The 15,816-nt window shown below is 39.0% G+C and overlaps 1 protein-coding gene and 1 long non-coding RNA gene across 2 annotated transcripts; both read left to right on the forward strand.

Moving 5' to 3' along the window:
- Positions 1-1,263: 1,263 nt before the first annotated feature.
- LOC111234224 lies at positions 1,264-11,414 on the forward strand. Its single transcript, XR_002665645.1, has 3 exons — positions 1,264-1,274; positions 2,805-2,808; positions 10,940-11,414. It is a non-coding gene; the product is annotated as an uncharacterized LOC111234224 (long non-coding RNA).
- On the forward strand, positions 3,492-10,946 carry LOC111234223 (glutathione hydrolase 5 proenzyme-like). Its single transcript, XM_022762190.1, has 12 exons — positions 3,492-3,794; positions 5,867-5,994; positions 6,096-6,191; positions 6,422-6,617; positions 7,338-7,504; positions 7,650-7,796; positions 7,971-8,101; positions 8,495-8,679; positions 8,796-8,887; positions 9,005-9,114; positions 9,199-9,309; positions 9,549-10,946. Exons 1-12 carry the CDS (start codon positions 3,622-3,624, stop codon positions 9,693-9,695), a joined length of 1,683 nt encoding a protein of 560 aa, XP_022617911.1. The 5' UTR covers positions 3,492-3,621; the 3' UTR covers positions 9,696-10,946.
- Positions 11,415-15,816: the final 4,402 nt, after the last annotated feature.

Below are 15,816 nucleotides of genomic sequence, written 5' to 3' on the forward strand. Positions count from 1 at the left end.
GTCATATTTGAAAATAAATGTACTTCACATCTTTTTATGATTGCAGAGCTGTAGTTATTTGCATCCTGTTATGATAGCCAAAAAAAAAGAAAAAAAGGTCACGTTGCTGTGACACTTAGCTAATGCAACATTAATTAACATTAACATACTTGTGTTTTCTGGCTAGGTTTTATGTTTACAGGTCATTTAAAGGTCATTAGTTACTCTGTAATATCCCTGCTCTTTACAAACGGTACAGCAATGGCACACACTTGTCCCACAGAAGAAATCAAGTAATTGCATATTATTTCATATTTAATCTCATATTACATATTAAGAATAATAAGACTTGAATCATCAATTTCATTGAGTTTCTGTTTCCCCAAACTTCTGTCTGAATGAGCTAGAAATTACAGGTGCCAAAAAATCCACCAAACCTATAGATTGGTAATGATGTTTCCTTGGTGATCACAGGAGCAGAGAGCTTTACAACTGAAAATATACACACCATCTCCCCCTTGTGTTGATGTTTCAAGTGGTCATAGAGGCAGCACTGGACTGAACGTGTTAATAATCATAACTGTGCTCTCTTTCAACATTGAAATGATGTATGCATCATTGATTTACAGTACATTTGAGACACATTATATATGCTGAAGACACAGTGTATGTAGTATGGTCAATATATATATGTACTGTTGTTATCTGCATCAAGTAAAGCTGAGTCAACTTTATTTGTATAGTTGAAATCACAAAATTTGCCTCTAATGGCTTTACAATCTGTATCACATATGAAACCTTCTGTCCATAGACTGTTGATTCAGATAGGAGGAAAACTTCCCAAAATAAACTAGCAACAGCAGGGCTCACCCTCATGCCACAGGATTCATATGGCTCTTCAGGGTCCTGCCCCAGCTGAGGGTCAGCACCCTGGACAGCGACAGTCGATGCCAGCTTTGCCAGAGCACATTCAGCACCTTGGTCAGTGATGGCCACACTTGCCCCCCAGGGACAGTCGAGTCGAGCCGCATGTTGTTGAGGGCACTAACAGTGCTGTGGTGTGAAGGCCCATAGGCTCTGCCATGTGCTGTTTGTTTGTGCCCTGAGCTGCTGGTTGTGTTTTGTGTCTTCTTTCAGAACCCGGTAGGTGAAGATTGTATTAGTGAAACTGGGTCCTCGTGGCCAGTCCATCCAGAATGCTTTTAGGATCAGTCATCTTGATTCTTTCCCTCTCTCACTCCTTTTGTTTGGTTTGGTTTGGTTTGGCTGCACTTATCTTTATTTTATAGTATATAGTACACATTCACACATCCTCTAGACAACCATTACCATGACCATTTTATATATCCAGTTAATATGTTTAGTTGTATTTTCTATAAATAATTATGATTGTATGATTGTTTGATTTCTCCATACAACCATGTACATTTCCTCTCTCATGGCTGTAGGGCTGGGTGGTGACAGTAGCTAAAACCCAGCTGGAGTCATAATACTATTAAGAGCAAACAATGGGTTTGGGTTAAGGCTAAAAAGAATCATCTGTCGGTTTGACAGATGTGGTGCCTTTTGAACCTAACATACCATCATAAAGTATAAACATAAACACTTACATGGTTTTCAAAGAGACTTCCAGAACAAACGATAACACACCACTGCAAATTGTTGGCCAGGATACAGCAGCACCCATACCAGGTAATTCAAATATATCACAAGACTTTGTCTATTCCCCACCCAGGCTAACTGTGATTATTAGCAATTAGCTGATGGTTATCAAATTGACTTTCTCTTTCCTGGCTGGCAGGCTGAGTAATCTACCAACCTACATGTTCAGTCTTGTTGTCCGCTGCTGTATCTATTTGCAAGGCTTAAGTTCAGATATTTGGGTGGAGCTTTGTGGTCTCTCTCCTGTTTGGATTATCTTTCAGCTGAGGTGAAATGAGTCGAGTCAGGAGATTGTCTGAGATTTTTGGCGGCAGCATCGTCCGCATCTAGAGAATCTGGAGATTTGGTCTCGTCAACGTGTGAACGTTGACAGATGTTCTTTGTGTGAACACAAAGAAATCTCACTTTGTTGGCAGACAGTCTGGAGACCGAGTCACTCCCATCTATCTCATCTAACACCATTGACTTTTTTTTCTTTCAACTTTGCATTTTAAGACTTACCTGTGACACATCAGTTGTACAGCAACAACATTTGAACATTTTACCATGATAGGTCATATATGAGTGCACTTTTATTCTATTTTTAAACACATAGCCTAAAGGTTTATTAGTGAAATAATCAGGAGTAGTTTAAACAATGATGCATTTGTTGTAGTTATTCTCAAACCGCCAGTAAAAAAAAAAAAAAACTGGGCTTATTTTTGGAAATGCACTTACTCAAATTCTCAGATTTGTATTTTGATCTTAAATTTTTCTATACAGTCAGGACTCTGTACTGAGAGGCACAGGTGCATTTTATTTTATTGCTCCTGGCACCTTTTTTTACACTTCATAAACCCCACACCCATGAAAGCACTTTTCTCTCTCATATTAGCCTTTATTTTTACCCAAAATGCTGCCATCAAGTTAAAATGTCTTTGTAGCCCTCATGCTTTTATTTAAGCTCTATGATTTTATAACACAAGATTATTTATTATAAGATCGGGACATTAAATGTTTTATTGTATTATTGTATTATTATATTATTGATTGTATTACTGACTATTGTAAGTCACTTTGGATAAAAGCATATGCCAAATGAGTAAATGTGTCAGCAGAGCACTGCAGCAATTGTAAAGAGTTGGAAATAGTCAAAGCATAAATGTTTCTGACTGACTTTTCAGTATAGTTTTCAAGTTTCTATTAAGTGTTACATCACAAAACATTGAATTGTAGATTCACTGTGGAAAGTACAGTTCCCTGAAATGATTTAGAAATTATCTGACAACCATACTGCAAATGATTGTGCACTCAAGGAAAATACTATATTACTCCAACTTACTTATTCTGAACCATAATGTGATAAACTTATTGCCAAACGTGAAATGAAACTTAAACTGGCTCTTTAACTGAACATTCAGTGCTGAATAATGATAATAATGAAGCAGCCTGGTGTGATCCCTGTTTGGAGGATCCCAGCATCTGTGAGGCGTCAGTTTAAAGACTCCTGCCCCTTCCATGTCACTGACACAGAGTTCACGTCAATCATCAATGTGCAGCAGGGAGAGGGCCGTGTTTCCTGATATTGTGGCTCGGTATTTTTATGGAGAAACTGTTGGCGTTGCAGGGAAAGGAGTGAGTAAACCATGATGCACAAGGATGAAAATGATAATTTGTGAACTTAAACATTGTCATCGTCTATGAAACATGACTGTGGACTCCTTTGAGGGCATTCATTGAAATTAATCGAAAACGCCAACATGGGAATACCGGTGACGTCATGGTTATTTCCCAGTTTTAAATGTTTGGGGGGTGAGAGCGCATTTAGTATCCCCTCTGCTCCAGTCTGCTTTCACTTCAGGGCAGTAGCCAGTTGAGAGAGGGAGGAGGGGTAAACTCAGGTTGGGGATTAGGCAATATTCATTGAGCGTGTGTGGACATTCACTGAGCAGCGGCAGCAACAGTTTCTACAAACCCAGCCTCCCCACAACAAAAAGTTAAATGGCTAAATACAAGCCGTGGCTGGTTTCCTGCTTCATCTTAGTGAGTTTAATTTGCGCTGTGGCTCTCATCTGTTTGTGCATCGGCTCAATCGCGGACAGAAGATGTCCCAGCGGCAGCTTCAGGCGCGCGGCTGTGGCTGCAGACTCCAAGAGCTGTTCAGAGATTGGCAGGTAAGTTTTACACTCCTTCTACTCTGACCGGGGGGGGGACGACAAAAATCTGTGTTGTGTCTAAAACCACACAAAAAGAAAATGCAAGAAATTTTGTAAGTTGAAAGTTAATTAAGTGTTTTTTGGTGTGTTGTTAGACTTCCAGTATTTTCACCTTGTGTGCTTCTTCTCAGTAATAACTGCACTCGCTCAAAACTTAGTAGGCAATCAGGCTATAGTACCCGCTGCTCCCTGCCTGAGATAAAAAGGCTGAACTGAGCGATGGGATAAGCAGTTTAAGAGATTTGGTCGGCTCTATATGAAGAATAGATTTAATACCTGCAGAACTGTGTGCAGACAGGTCATTCATTCTACTCACCTCTTGTTGATTTGTTTTTATACTATGCTGTTAGATGTGATTGTAGGAGAAAACCAGGTTTTAAAACCCACTGTCTGGTGTCAGTCTTTCTAATGAGGAGTGAAGAGACTTGGCTCTTTCTCTGATGTCCATTTATTCACTGGAGAGCCACTATGTGAACTCAACCAGTCATCACTGCATCTCTAAATTTAGGGGGGAAAAATTAGATAGTTTTCTTTTCTTTTTATTCTTTTTTCCTTTAACTGCAATGTGCATGAAAGTCATCCGGCTTTTGTTTTCATTGGCAGCAAGATTTTTTTTTTTTTTTTTCGTTTTTTTTTGTCCTCTGCCAAGATTTGTCAGGAGTTCATTTCCCAGTTCACAGCAGAGACAATGAATACAAGCTCCATTAAGTCCCACAGGGAGACACGCTGAGGCAACAGGCTGCATGTCCATGTCCATGTTTTTAACGACACCCTCTTCATTCTTACTACTGACTGAGCATCAATGAGATTAAGTGTTAAAGAAAACTTACAATAATGTATCTGTCTAAAGTGAATGGTGATTAAAAAGTCATATAAATATAAAAAGTCTTTTACAGTGTTTTAAGCTAAATCATTCAATTTCAACTTCTCTCTATTATTTACTCAGGAGTCAGGGCAGAAACATGTGAGATGACAGCATTTAACCTCATTGAAAATACTGACGATCATAATTACATAATGTTACCACAAACACTTGTAGGGACGTAGGGGACAAAGGCTAGGCTGATATCTGAAAGAATCTATCAGAACTGAGCCAATCTGCCACATTTCAGCGTCAGTTATCCTCCCAAAATCTGCCGGTGACACCAGCATTAATCATGGTTTTCCCTCGAGCTACATCATTTGACTAACACTTCGTCAGACAGATCCAGAGTATGTTCTGTCAAAGCTGGCTTTGGAGTTTCAGCAATTATAATCCAGTCTGCAGAAGTTTTTCCAAACTCAGAGTACACAAACACACACTGAGTACAAATGATATCATCAGTTCAGTGTTTCCCAAGCCCATAGATGCAAAATGTGCAACCTATACTTGATTTTGTCCTTGTTCAAAACTTGATTAACTTATGGCATCCCCTGTGTAGAGCCATAAACCAGTATCAACTGTCTGCCTGCACATGAGACACCTTTAATTAGATTCTTTTGATTAAATTATGGTTGTTTCCTCCTGTTACTTTTCCTCCTCTGTTAAACTCACCCATACTTCAATGTTTTTGGTCAGCCTAACCCACACAGAGCCAAAACATTCCCAAGACTGCCTTCTCTTGTCGCTCAGTGAACACATCTGACCCTGTGCCAGCTTCTTGGTGAAAAGACTCATTCACGGTTTCTTTCTGAGAAGGTTTAGATGTCAGGTTTCTTGCTCTGTTTTATAACATAGTTACGTTGCATAAGCCTAATCGCAACAAATGGGTTGTCATTTCAATGGAAGACCATTTACCATATGACTCAAGTTTTTGAAAACATGTGACTTCCTGGCAGTTTTCCTAAAGTCAGCCTCAAGCATCAGGACATGGTTTAAACTTGCCCCTTGGCATGACACTGAACCCTACCATTATATCATGGCAAGTATTAGAGAAAGTCTATTTGTGTGTTTCTGGATGAGCAAATATGTGGGGTGTACTCAGGGGGTTAATGACTGACATTGAGTTCACACATTTCCCACAAATCTGGTGGAAATGGTTGTTTTCCAGGAGCATGCTCCAGCAGGGAGGGTCGGCAGTAGATGGCGCCATTGCAGCTCTTCTGTGCACATCTGTGGTCAATCCTCAGAGCATGGGGATTGGAGGAGGGTCTATATTCACCATAAGAAATAAAGCAGGTGGATCTTCTCATTCATTTTTTGTGACTTGATTTTTTTTTTTTTCTCAAATGATAATTATTGATCAGGCCTACTTATTCTAATCGCTGATCTCTTCTCAGGGAACGTTAAAGTCTACAACTTCAGAGAGACTGTCCCTCAGTCATTCAACGCTAACTTGTTAAAAGAGTGTCCCACCACATTAAGCCTTTGCACAGGTAAGCAGAGTGATACATTTATGCACAGTAGCTGATAATACAGATCTTCCCCCAGAGTAAACCCAGTAACTGAAACTGTGACTGTGAAAGGTTTTTACTAATGGATCATTTTGGCTCATTTTCAACATGATTCTCAGCATTTAATCAGTTTTGCTCCTGTTTCTAACCCACATACAGTCAGTCCTCCTGAACTTCTGATCACTGACTTACATTATTTTCTTAACTTGTAGGCAGCCAGTGGATCGGAGTTCCTGGAGAGCTTCGAGGCTATGAGGCAGTTCACAAGCAGTATGGGAGGCTGCCCTGGGCCAAGCTGTTTGAGCCAACAATTGAACTGGCCAGGAAAGGCATCCCTTTGCCAGCCTTTCTGGGAAGTCTCCTGAACAACCCCATTGTGAAGCCGTCCATGGAAAAATCATCTCTCTGGTACAGCTTCTCTCTTACTGTGAATAGTAACTGAAAGTTTCCAAAGATTTCCAGAAAAGAGAAAAGATTTTTGTTGGCAACAATTTTATTTCAAGAATATCTGCTTTGTAGCCACATTGATAAGAAATGTGTGAGGGCACTGATAAACTACAATAATAGGGCATGTGACGCTGACTGGAGCCTTTTCTCATCCATGTGTCACTGCAGAAATCCTGGTGCAAAGGGCTCCTATAAATCCCTGGTTTAACTCATTCCATGCTACTTTTATGTAACTCCCTGGTTAACAATTAATTCTGAGTATTTAACTTTCAGGATTTCACATTGCATAATCGTGTGGCCTGGTCAACGTGCTTGTGTGAACACTTTTTGGATTAGAGAAAATGACTATTACATTCTAACAGCACAGAGTTTCACACTGTTGTTCTTAGTGGAACATTTTGGGAGAAGGGTTTACTGACCCCGCTCACCTTCCTTCAGAAATGTTTGTGTGAAATGTTGCTTTTCCGAACTGCATGGTTTAAAAAGCAGTCAGCCGAGGATTAGGTGTGGTGTGAAAAGCCTGGGAGTGTGTATCAAAGTGTGTATGCAGATGCAGAAACAAATGGCTGCAGAGAATCTCAGAATATTCATTCATAAATGTAAATGCATGGCATACGTATCTCTCTTCAGTGTCTTCTAATTTGATATATTTACAACATGCTTTACAACACTTTTTTCCAGTTCTCTGCAAATTGTCTGCAACAAGAACAAAACTGTTCTGAGCACAGGAGACATTCTGAAGTTTCCTAAACTCGCTGAAACCATGGAAACCATTGCAAAGCAAGGGGCAGATGCCTTCTACACTGGCAAGATAGGACATGACTTAATTCAAGACATACAAGCTGCAGGTTGGTGCAATGATAGCATACTGCCGGTCGGGGCCAGCTGGGGGTGAACACTTGAATAGACAGAAAAAGAAAAAGGACTTGTATGACATAAAAAAGTATTATTTAAGATAACAAGCTTTCTATATATTCTATATGTTTCTTTTAGGTGGGACGTTGACAATGCAGGATCTGAAGTCTTTCAAGGTGCTGGAGCAGGATGCATGGACAGTTCCTCTAGGAAATACTCAAATGCACATCGCACCACCGCCTGCTGGGGGCGCCCTGCTTGCCTTCATTCTCAAACTGATGAAAGGTGTCAAGACTTTTTCTCGATCCCCCTGAACTGATCTACTGTTGCAACTGAATGAAATTCTTGCATCTAATCTTGTACTGTGAGTTATAAAGAAGCGGAAAACGCGAAACGCTATAGAGCAAAAAAAAAAAAAACATTAACATACTGTTCGTTGTTGTTCCTTTTTTTCTGCAGAGTTTTCCTTGACTCCAAACTCCCTACACGGTGACCAGAAGATTCAGATGTACCATCATTACATAGAGGCTGTTAGATTTGCTAATGGACAAAAGAGGAACATTAATGATCCTGACTTCAATAATGGAAAGGTTGGGATCTGTACTACTGGGATATTACCTATGGAGCGTTTTAATATCATTCAGCTTATTGTTTTGGTTTCATGATCTATAACGTTACTGTTTTGTGCAGTTATTGTTCTCATCAAGCTTGTTTCCAACCACAGCACATCATTTTCACATATTTGGCAAGTCATAAATTTGTCAATACTGGACATATCAGTAATATATTCATAGAAGACCTTTGTTTTCTGCTAAATATATACAGAAAAAAAGTGACTTAAAACCCAAAATTATATCTTGTTTGTTTAATTCGTACAAAAACCTGAGTGTAAAAAGTGTAAAAGCAACAATTCACTATTTTATGGGGTTTATGTTCCAGACTTATTCTCAGAGACTAGTCTCATCATGATGTTCTTCTTTCAGAGTGCAGATCATTTGATTGATCCCTCCTTCATTAAGCACATAAGAGGGATGATTTCTTCAAACCGCACCCATAATAACTCCTACTACAATATCAGCCCTTCCTCTGATCACGTTGGGACGACACACGTGTCCGTCCTGGATGAAGATGGACAGGCTGTGTCTGCCACCAGCACCATAAACCAATTGTGAGCAGGAAGACTCCTCCAACAGAAGATTTGTGCATCACTGCCTTATTATAGGAAATTGTGCTATGATATAATGTTCATCCCCTTGGTCTATTGTGTTGTGTTTTGCTCTGTAGATTCGGAGGTTGCGTTTACTCTCCAAAAACAGGCATCATCCTCAACAATGAGCTGTCTGACTTTTGCGAGAGAGCAGACACTGTTAGAGCAGGTAAAGTCACAGACATAAACATAGCCTTTCAACCCAAGCCAATTGAATTTAAGACATTACTGAAGGTAGACGTTTAGTCTGTGTCCAGTCTGATATGGAGTCTAATTGTTGTCATAGGTGAACGGCCTCCCTCCTCAATGACTCCAGTAATACTGGAGTCAAAGTCCGGCAGAATCCTTGTTATTGGTGGATCGGGAGGAAGCCTGATCACCACAGCAGTGGCCTTGGTAACTTAATTGAACTCAGCTTTAATACTTGTGTCGTCTAGTCTCTTATTTGTTTGCTTACACGATTCTCTTTTCCTCTTGCAGTCTATAATAAATCACCTGTGGCTGGGGATGAATCTGGAAGATGCCATTGCTGCTCCCATAATTTTTGTTGATTCGCATAACAGGGTGAATTTTGAGCGTGGTTTTAACAAGGTGAAGTATTCATATTTTCATCCACACTGTCCATTAATAGCATTCAAATTCACTAGTCTGTGACATCTGTCTAATTAATAATTTTGTTTATTAGATGGTTCTCTTATTGTCAGAACATAATACAAAGTCATATTTAATTTCCCTGAAATCAGTTTTGAAATGTGAAGTAAGAAAGGATAAGTGTTATTAATACGTGTGTGTGTGTGTGTGTGTGTGTGTGTGTGTGTGTGTGCCCTCAGTCTGTGAGCAATAACCTGGAAGCTCTTGGACACAGACCTGGAAACTGGCCATACTTCTTAAACGTAGTCAATGCTGTAGAGAAGGAGAAAGGCTGCATTGTGGCTGTGTCTGACAAACGGAAGACAGGAGTGTCATCTGGATACTGACCATACGACGACCATGAGGACGCAACACCTTCCCACTAAAATCCGCCCTTAAGACTGACTGAGCTTTTAGCCTTAAGAACGATGAATGTGCCACATCCCTGACAACAAAATGTGAGCAATGTGGAGCTTCAGTTCTTCCCTGATAGAACTGAATAGCAACAGGAAATTACTAATCTCAAAGGGTAATTCCAGTGTATCATATCTCAGATCTCATTTTCATAGTTTTGGGTATCATTTCTATCGGTTAGACACCATTGTACCCACCGAAGTAATTGCAGAGATCCTGGAAATCGCCTACATGACTCCAGATTATTTGGAGATAAAGCGAATGTTAAAAGGTGAGAAAGAGAAAATGTGAATAAATTCACGTTTGCATGCACTACTGTTATGTGAATATTAGGAGTTGGCTGCATAGAGATGAACACACTAATTTTCCAGTCGGGTGCCATGATGTAATTGAAGGAGCCTCAATCAAATCTCAGAAGGGTGAAAACAAAGTAGAAAAATGTGGTGGAGATGTAGCATTTGTGTTTGTTTCCTGCTCTCATTTGATGAAGGTTAGTCTCCTCATCGCTCCACACAGATCTGATGTTTTCACCTAACACTATTTTGGTTAAGTCACTTGCTTCATGCAACTCATGATTTATGTTTGTTCATACTTTATTTGTCAGATCTGTTTCTATTGAACTCTGTCACCTTTTGCTTTTAACCATACACCAGCTTTTTCACCTCTCAAGTGTTTTTTTTTGTTTTCTTTTAGATTTTAATCCACTCAGGTTTTTAATGTGCAAATTGAAAATGCATATGATGAAAACATTCTTACTGAGTGCACAAGAAATGTTGGTGATAATCAGTCCTGCACAACTACAGCAAGTTTGTTAGGTCAAAGTTGAACCACTAAGTCAGTGTCTAAACTGCTGTGGATAATGAGTTGAACGTTTGAGTAAGGACAAAATAGTCTTAGCCCAATGTCCACTTACTTGCTATCAGTCTCTAACAAATAGAACATGCTCATGACAGTTGAATTGTCTAGAAAACACTTGTATCTGGACCTTGACTTGGATTATTTTGTCAGAATTTGGGTAAATTCGTAACATTTGTCTTTGGCTAACCACAGTGTTGCTGTTGGCATGTTCCCAGATCACAGCAATTAACTTGCTGATGGTGATTTAAAGAAATAGTGCCCCAAAAAAAGTTGCCATAAATTGGAACAATCCTTTGCGCTGATTGGATCATCCATACAGTATATATATATATATATATATACACATTTTTAATCCAGCCAGTCATCACGCACTGATGTCATTCCACTTGAATAATACAGACTAACGCACAATTAGCACGCCATCCAACTGCTGACCAAAGTGTGTGCAACGGCGAACTATAGAAGCGAATCCACTGTAGTCCAACAAAACCAAACCTACCACTGTTTAATACTGATATTTTGTTTTCTGACTGAACTATGTAAGTCTCTGTAGGAACTGTTTACTGTAGATGAGCCACGTAACCCTTTCACAGTGACATCCTGACTGACACATGAGTTGAAGGTTGTTTTAGGCTGTCAGTTGCCCAAACTGGAAATTTTTACTGTGACCTTTTTACTGAATGTGAAACAGCTTTATTCAGGTCCTACAGCGTGTTGTGATCTTTTTTTAAAGGTTGAGGAAATGCTATAGAATTTTAAATAAACCAAGCAATAGATTCACAATGAAATTATGTTAAAAACCTAAATGTATTTTTTTTTTTTACACTATCAAGATGTCATTTTGTATTTTCTCTGTTTTAATATGTCAAAATGTTTTGTAATAACTACACTTTTTTTTACTATTGTTAACTGCGAATATGTGTTGTCACAATAAAACCATTACGTCCACAACAAAGCCTGTCTCTCATCTTCACCAGAAATACATGAACATGCGTCAGTTCAACCGAAACACCTACAATACACTTTCCACTGCAAACTGCAGTTCTTTAAATGTTTATCCCTTGTTGTTGGCATAGTATGATCAACACTAATCTACTTCATATTCTCCTGTTTGCCTTATTTCAGTGCAGCACTGAAACAAAAGACACAGTAATGAGATACATTTCAGTGGAGAGACTTATGAATTAGTAATGATTTCTTAAGTGGATTCTGCTCCGTTTTCCTTCGAGCCACTAGATGTGAGTTATGAGAACATGCAAATTTGAGTCTGTCTGAAGCGCCACTGTCTTTGTTGTACGACAAATGGGTTAATGTGGATAAGCTGTGGATTCATAGCTTCAGTGTCACGATATTACCCCCTTTGTATAAGTAACAGCTATTTAAAGTGAGCATCATTTTAAAGGATACAGAAAACGTCTCTCCAGCAACAGTCTTTCAGTCAAAGCAAAAGCTGTTAAGTAATCCTGTGATGACTCTTTTAACTTCCGGTGTTAGCACACTTTCAGTCACAATGTCGCTTGATGAAGCAAATTATCTCAACAGTAATTACTTGATGTTTTTATACATGCATTTTGTATGTGTGCATTATTATTTGGAACCATCGTGACACCATCCAAGGCAGTGGGAGGAATTAAAACTACGTAGACTTTGATACACACAGAGGCTGGAGATTTTTTTCATGCCTAGAGGGTGAGTAAATTGGCCTGTCTGAGTTGCATAACTCTGAAGTTCATTATAACTACAGTATGTGGAAGGGAGAACATGCTTAATTGGGCCTTAAAGGAAAATTCCAGTGTGACCACTCATTTTTCTCCATCCCCTTAAAAATGATTGTAACCACGCAAGGTAACACAACTGAAGATATTTTACTTCTGCAGGCATCCTTGTCGACTAGGGAACTAACTCTGTAATATGTTAATAAGTATGTGCCTTAGTTCCCTATATATAGCTGCCTAGTTTGAATCTGTGGACTGTGGACCTTTGCTTCATGTCATCTCCCCTCCTTATCCACATTTCTTTATTTTTATTTTTTTTTCAGTCTTTTCAAGCTAAAAAAAAAGATTTTTCGCCCCTTTAAGTATTAATTATTAATAAAAAATTATCAATTGTTTAAATTCTACAATGAATTATTATTTAAGTGCTTTTACTTTAAAATGTCACATTCTATTTAATCTGGTACTTGGTGTTTGTTTGTAATTATGCATCTTCATTTCCATATGTAAATTTGATCATTCACACTAAGTAATATTAACAAAACTACTGTATTGACTGCACAACCTGACACAAAAAAGTAAAATTTACTTGGGTAATGAGAGTGAAACTGGCAACCTTGTACGCGCTCAAGGAATGACGTCAGATGAGGAATTGCGCTCGTTCCTTCGGGGACACACCCACAGGACACACCTCAACAACAGGACCTTGGCCAGGGACAATGATGGATTCCTGTTGTCTCGTCGGCTCAAGTCAGTGACTACTGAATACGTAATATTAGCATTAGCTGACCAGCTTATCCTGCTATCTAGTTAACATACTGGCACACGCGCTGCTACTGGCTAATATTTATCTGCAGTTGCTCAGCTGTTTTGAATAAAAATGTGCTCTTGGCATGAGTCTTGTAGGTCGGACTAATGTTTTGAGAGGAGGGGTATGTGGGTTTCTTTCCCCGTCCTCCGGCTGGGAAAATCAGCGGGCTCTGATGGACCACATGTTGGTGTTACAAGTTGTTTGCAGTTGTAAATTGTTGCTGTTACCTGTTGCTTTCTCCCTCTAAGCACACGCACCAGCGGTGTCACGGATACAAATGAACTGCTACCCCTGTGAGTGTAGTTGGCCATGTGTGTTTTACCGGCCTCACAAACAACGCACGAAACGTGATACTGTCAGTGCAGTTTCTGTCAGACATCCTCAAACGCAGCTGGGAGGAGAAAAGTTGTCCAGTGAGGAAAAAAGGGGTCAAGTAAGGTTGTCAAAAGTAAATAAAAATGATGAAAGTGCTTATTCAAGACCTCAGTTCAGTTCAGTCTGTCTGAAGTTTGGCTTGCAGCAAAACCAGATTGTTCAGTGAGTTTTTCTGTACCAGCACTTTGTGCAGGTTAAAAACAAAGGGAAAAAAAGATCCTATTTTGTTTGCTCAGGAGTTTTTCTTTTGGACAAGGTCTCCAAAGCAGTAACCAGTATAATCTTTATACTAGTATTGTACCAAAGTCTGGTATGCTGATAATCTAGTGGCAAGGAAGAGACTCATAGCTGAGTAGCAACAAGCAGAGTCAGTACATGCCCTGAAAATACACCAACAGGGACTTAAAGGTATATTAGGCAGCAAACAATGTATGGACTCATATGGAAATAATCCCTCAATCATCATTTAGTAGAGCGAGTTTGATTTACTTTTCATTCCTTTGTCATTTATAATGTTGCTATAATATTCTGAAATATTTTTAGAGGAGCCTATATTTCTCTTATGGCTTTATCTAACGACTTTAGTTGTAATTTCTCATATTGTAATAAATGGTGTGTTTCGGATATTTTATTGGCATATCACTACAATATTTTGTCGTTTTTCTCTTTTTTAGACATCAACAGCAAAGTTACTGCAAGTAACAGTGCCCTCTCAGTGTACAACTGCAGTAAGTTACACCAACAAAGCAAGACACCTGACCATGCCGGTAACATTACAAAATATTGGTGCTGTCATTGTGAGTATGTGATTTGAATCTGTAAATGTTGATTTTGGTGAGATTCATCTCCCAATTACTTCTGGTCAAAATAATTCTGTGACAGTGGATTTACTGAATTACTAGCAGTTCTTTTGATTGTTGGTTAATCTGCATGTTGTTTTCAGGATTAATTGTGTGTCCAAAAAGTAGTAATAGTATAAAATAGTAAAAAAAAAAAAAAACTATCATAATTTCCTAAAGCCCAAGTTGACATTTGAATAATTAAATATAATAAAAGATTTAGAAGCAAAAAGGATTGTGCAACTACTACAACTACTATAAAATAGTTGTTGATAAATTTTCAGTTCATAGACTAATAGACTAATTCATTGGCTAATAGTTTCACCACTACAAATGATAAAGCATTTGGCTCATTCATAATCAATGCAGGCAAAACAAACCAAAACAAATATTAAATGAAACGACTTTTGCCAAACCTCCCTGTCACACAGAACATCCATAAATCTCATATTTGTCCAGTAAAGTTAATCCACAACTATAAGTGAAGTTGGCAAACATATTGCGTGAATCAAGATTAAATCTGGAATCAAAAAATAAGGTAAAATGAGTCATTTAGACAATTGCAATACGTCAAGGAAGTGACCTTCTGAACTGACCCTGAATCTCAATGATTCACAGAAAGAAAACGATTCTGCAGTGGGAACTACTGCTCTATTGACAAACACATGGACACAAAGTTTTGGTTAACACGACATAACAACAACCTCGGACCTGTCTCACTCTGCAAACTTTGGCAGAGTGAAACATATCAGATTATGATGGCTACACTGTACACCTGAATATGACTGGACATTACTAGTCAGCTGGTAGCAACACAGCAAGCACATGCGTCATGAATGAAACAGCTGATGCCAAATAAGCCTGACTTCAGTGCTCTGCCTGAACAAACACTATGCACCATTCATTGTTTTGCTCTGTCAGAAATGCAACAAAAGCAGAGGCAAATTTTCTATCCATGTTTATTTCCCATATATGTTTTTCTCCGCAATACCATTATAGTCATGCTAGTGTCGTGGCTTCAGGTAGAGTCTATCCGTCAGTTGGTCAGACCACCACTTTGGTCCAGACGAAAATAGCTCAAAACCTGTTGGAGGGATTTCTGTTAAATGTTGTTCAGAGATTCACCGTATCACTGTGGTGATCACCTCACTTTTCATTTTGTGCCACCAGCAGGTCAGAATCTTTACTTACTCCGTGAAATACCTCCACGTCCACTAGATGGATTGCACAAAAGTTTGTACGGGTCCTAATGACTTGTGACCACCTGGCCTTTGGTGAGCTAACAGCATGACTGTAGACTCTTGTTAACCATTAGCGTGGGTACGGTATGTGAAGACCCCACGGCTGTCAATCAAAACAGACCAGCTAAGGAAAGTCATGAATAATAGAAAACAAGCATCTACAACATCTATCGTACCAATTTGATAAAAGCATTAAAAACATTAATGCTGAAATTTAC

This window comes from Seriola dumerili, unplaced genomic scaffold (genome assembly GCF_002260705.1).
Source record: "Seriola dumerili isolate Sdu_G_001 unplaced genomic scaffold, Sdu_1.0 BDQW01000442.1, whole genome shotgun sequence".
In the NCBI taxonomy this organism is placed as follows: domain Eukaryota; kingdom Metazoa; phylum Chordata; class Actinopteri; order Carangiformes; family Carangidae; genus Seriola; species Seriola dumerili.

Bases quoted from the DNA above. Each gene is read 5' to 3' on its own strand.
- LOC111234223 (XM_022762190.1), top strand. From the start codon at position 3,622: ATGGCTAAATACAAGCCGTGGCTGGTTTCCTGCTTCATCTTAGTGAGT. The intron at 8,102-8,494 runs GTTGGGATCTGT...TTCTTCTTTCAG, and splicing joins CTGACTTCAATAATGGAAAG to AGTGCAGATCATTTGATTGA. The intron at 9,310-9,548 runs GTGAAGTATTCA...GTGTGCCCTCAG, and splicing joins TTGAGCGTGGTTTTAACAAG to TCTGTGAGCAATAACCTGGA.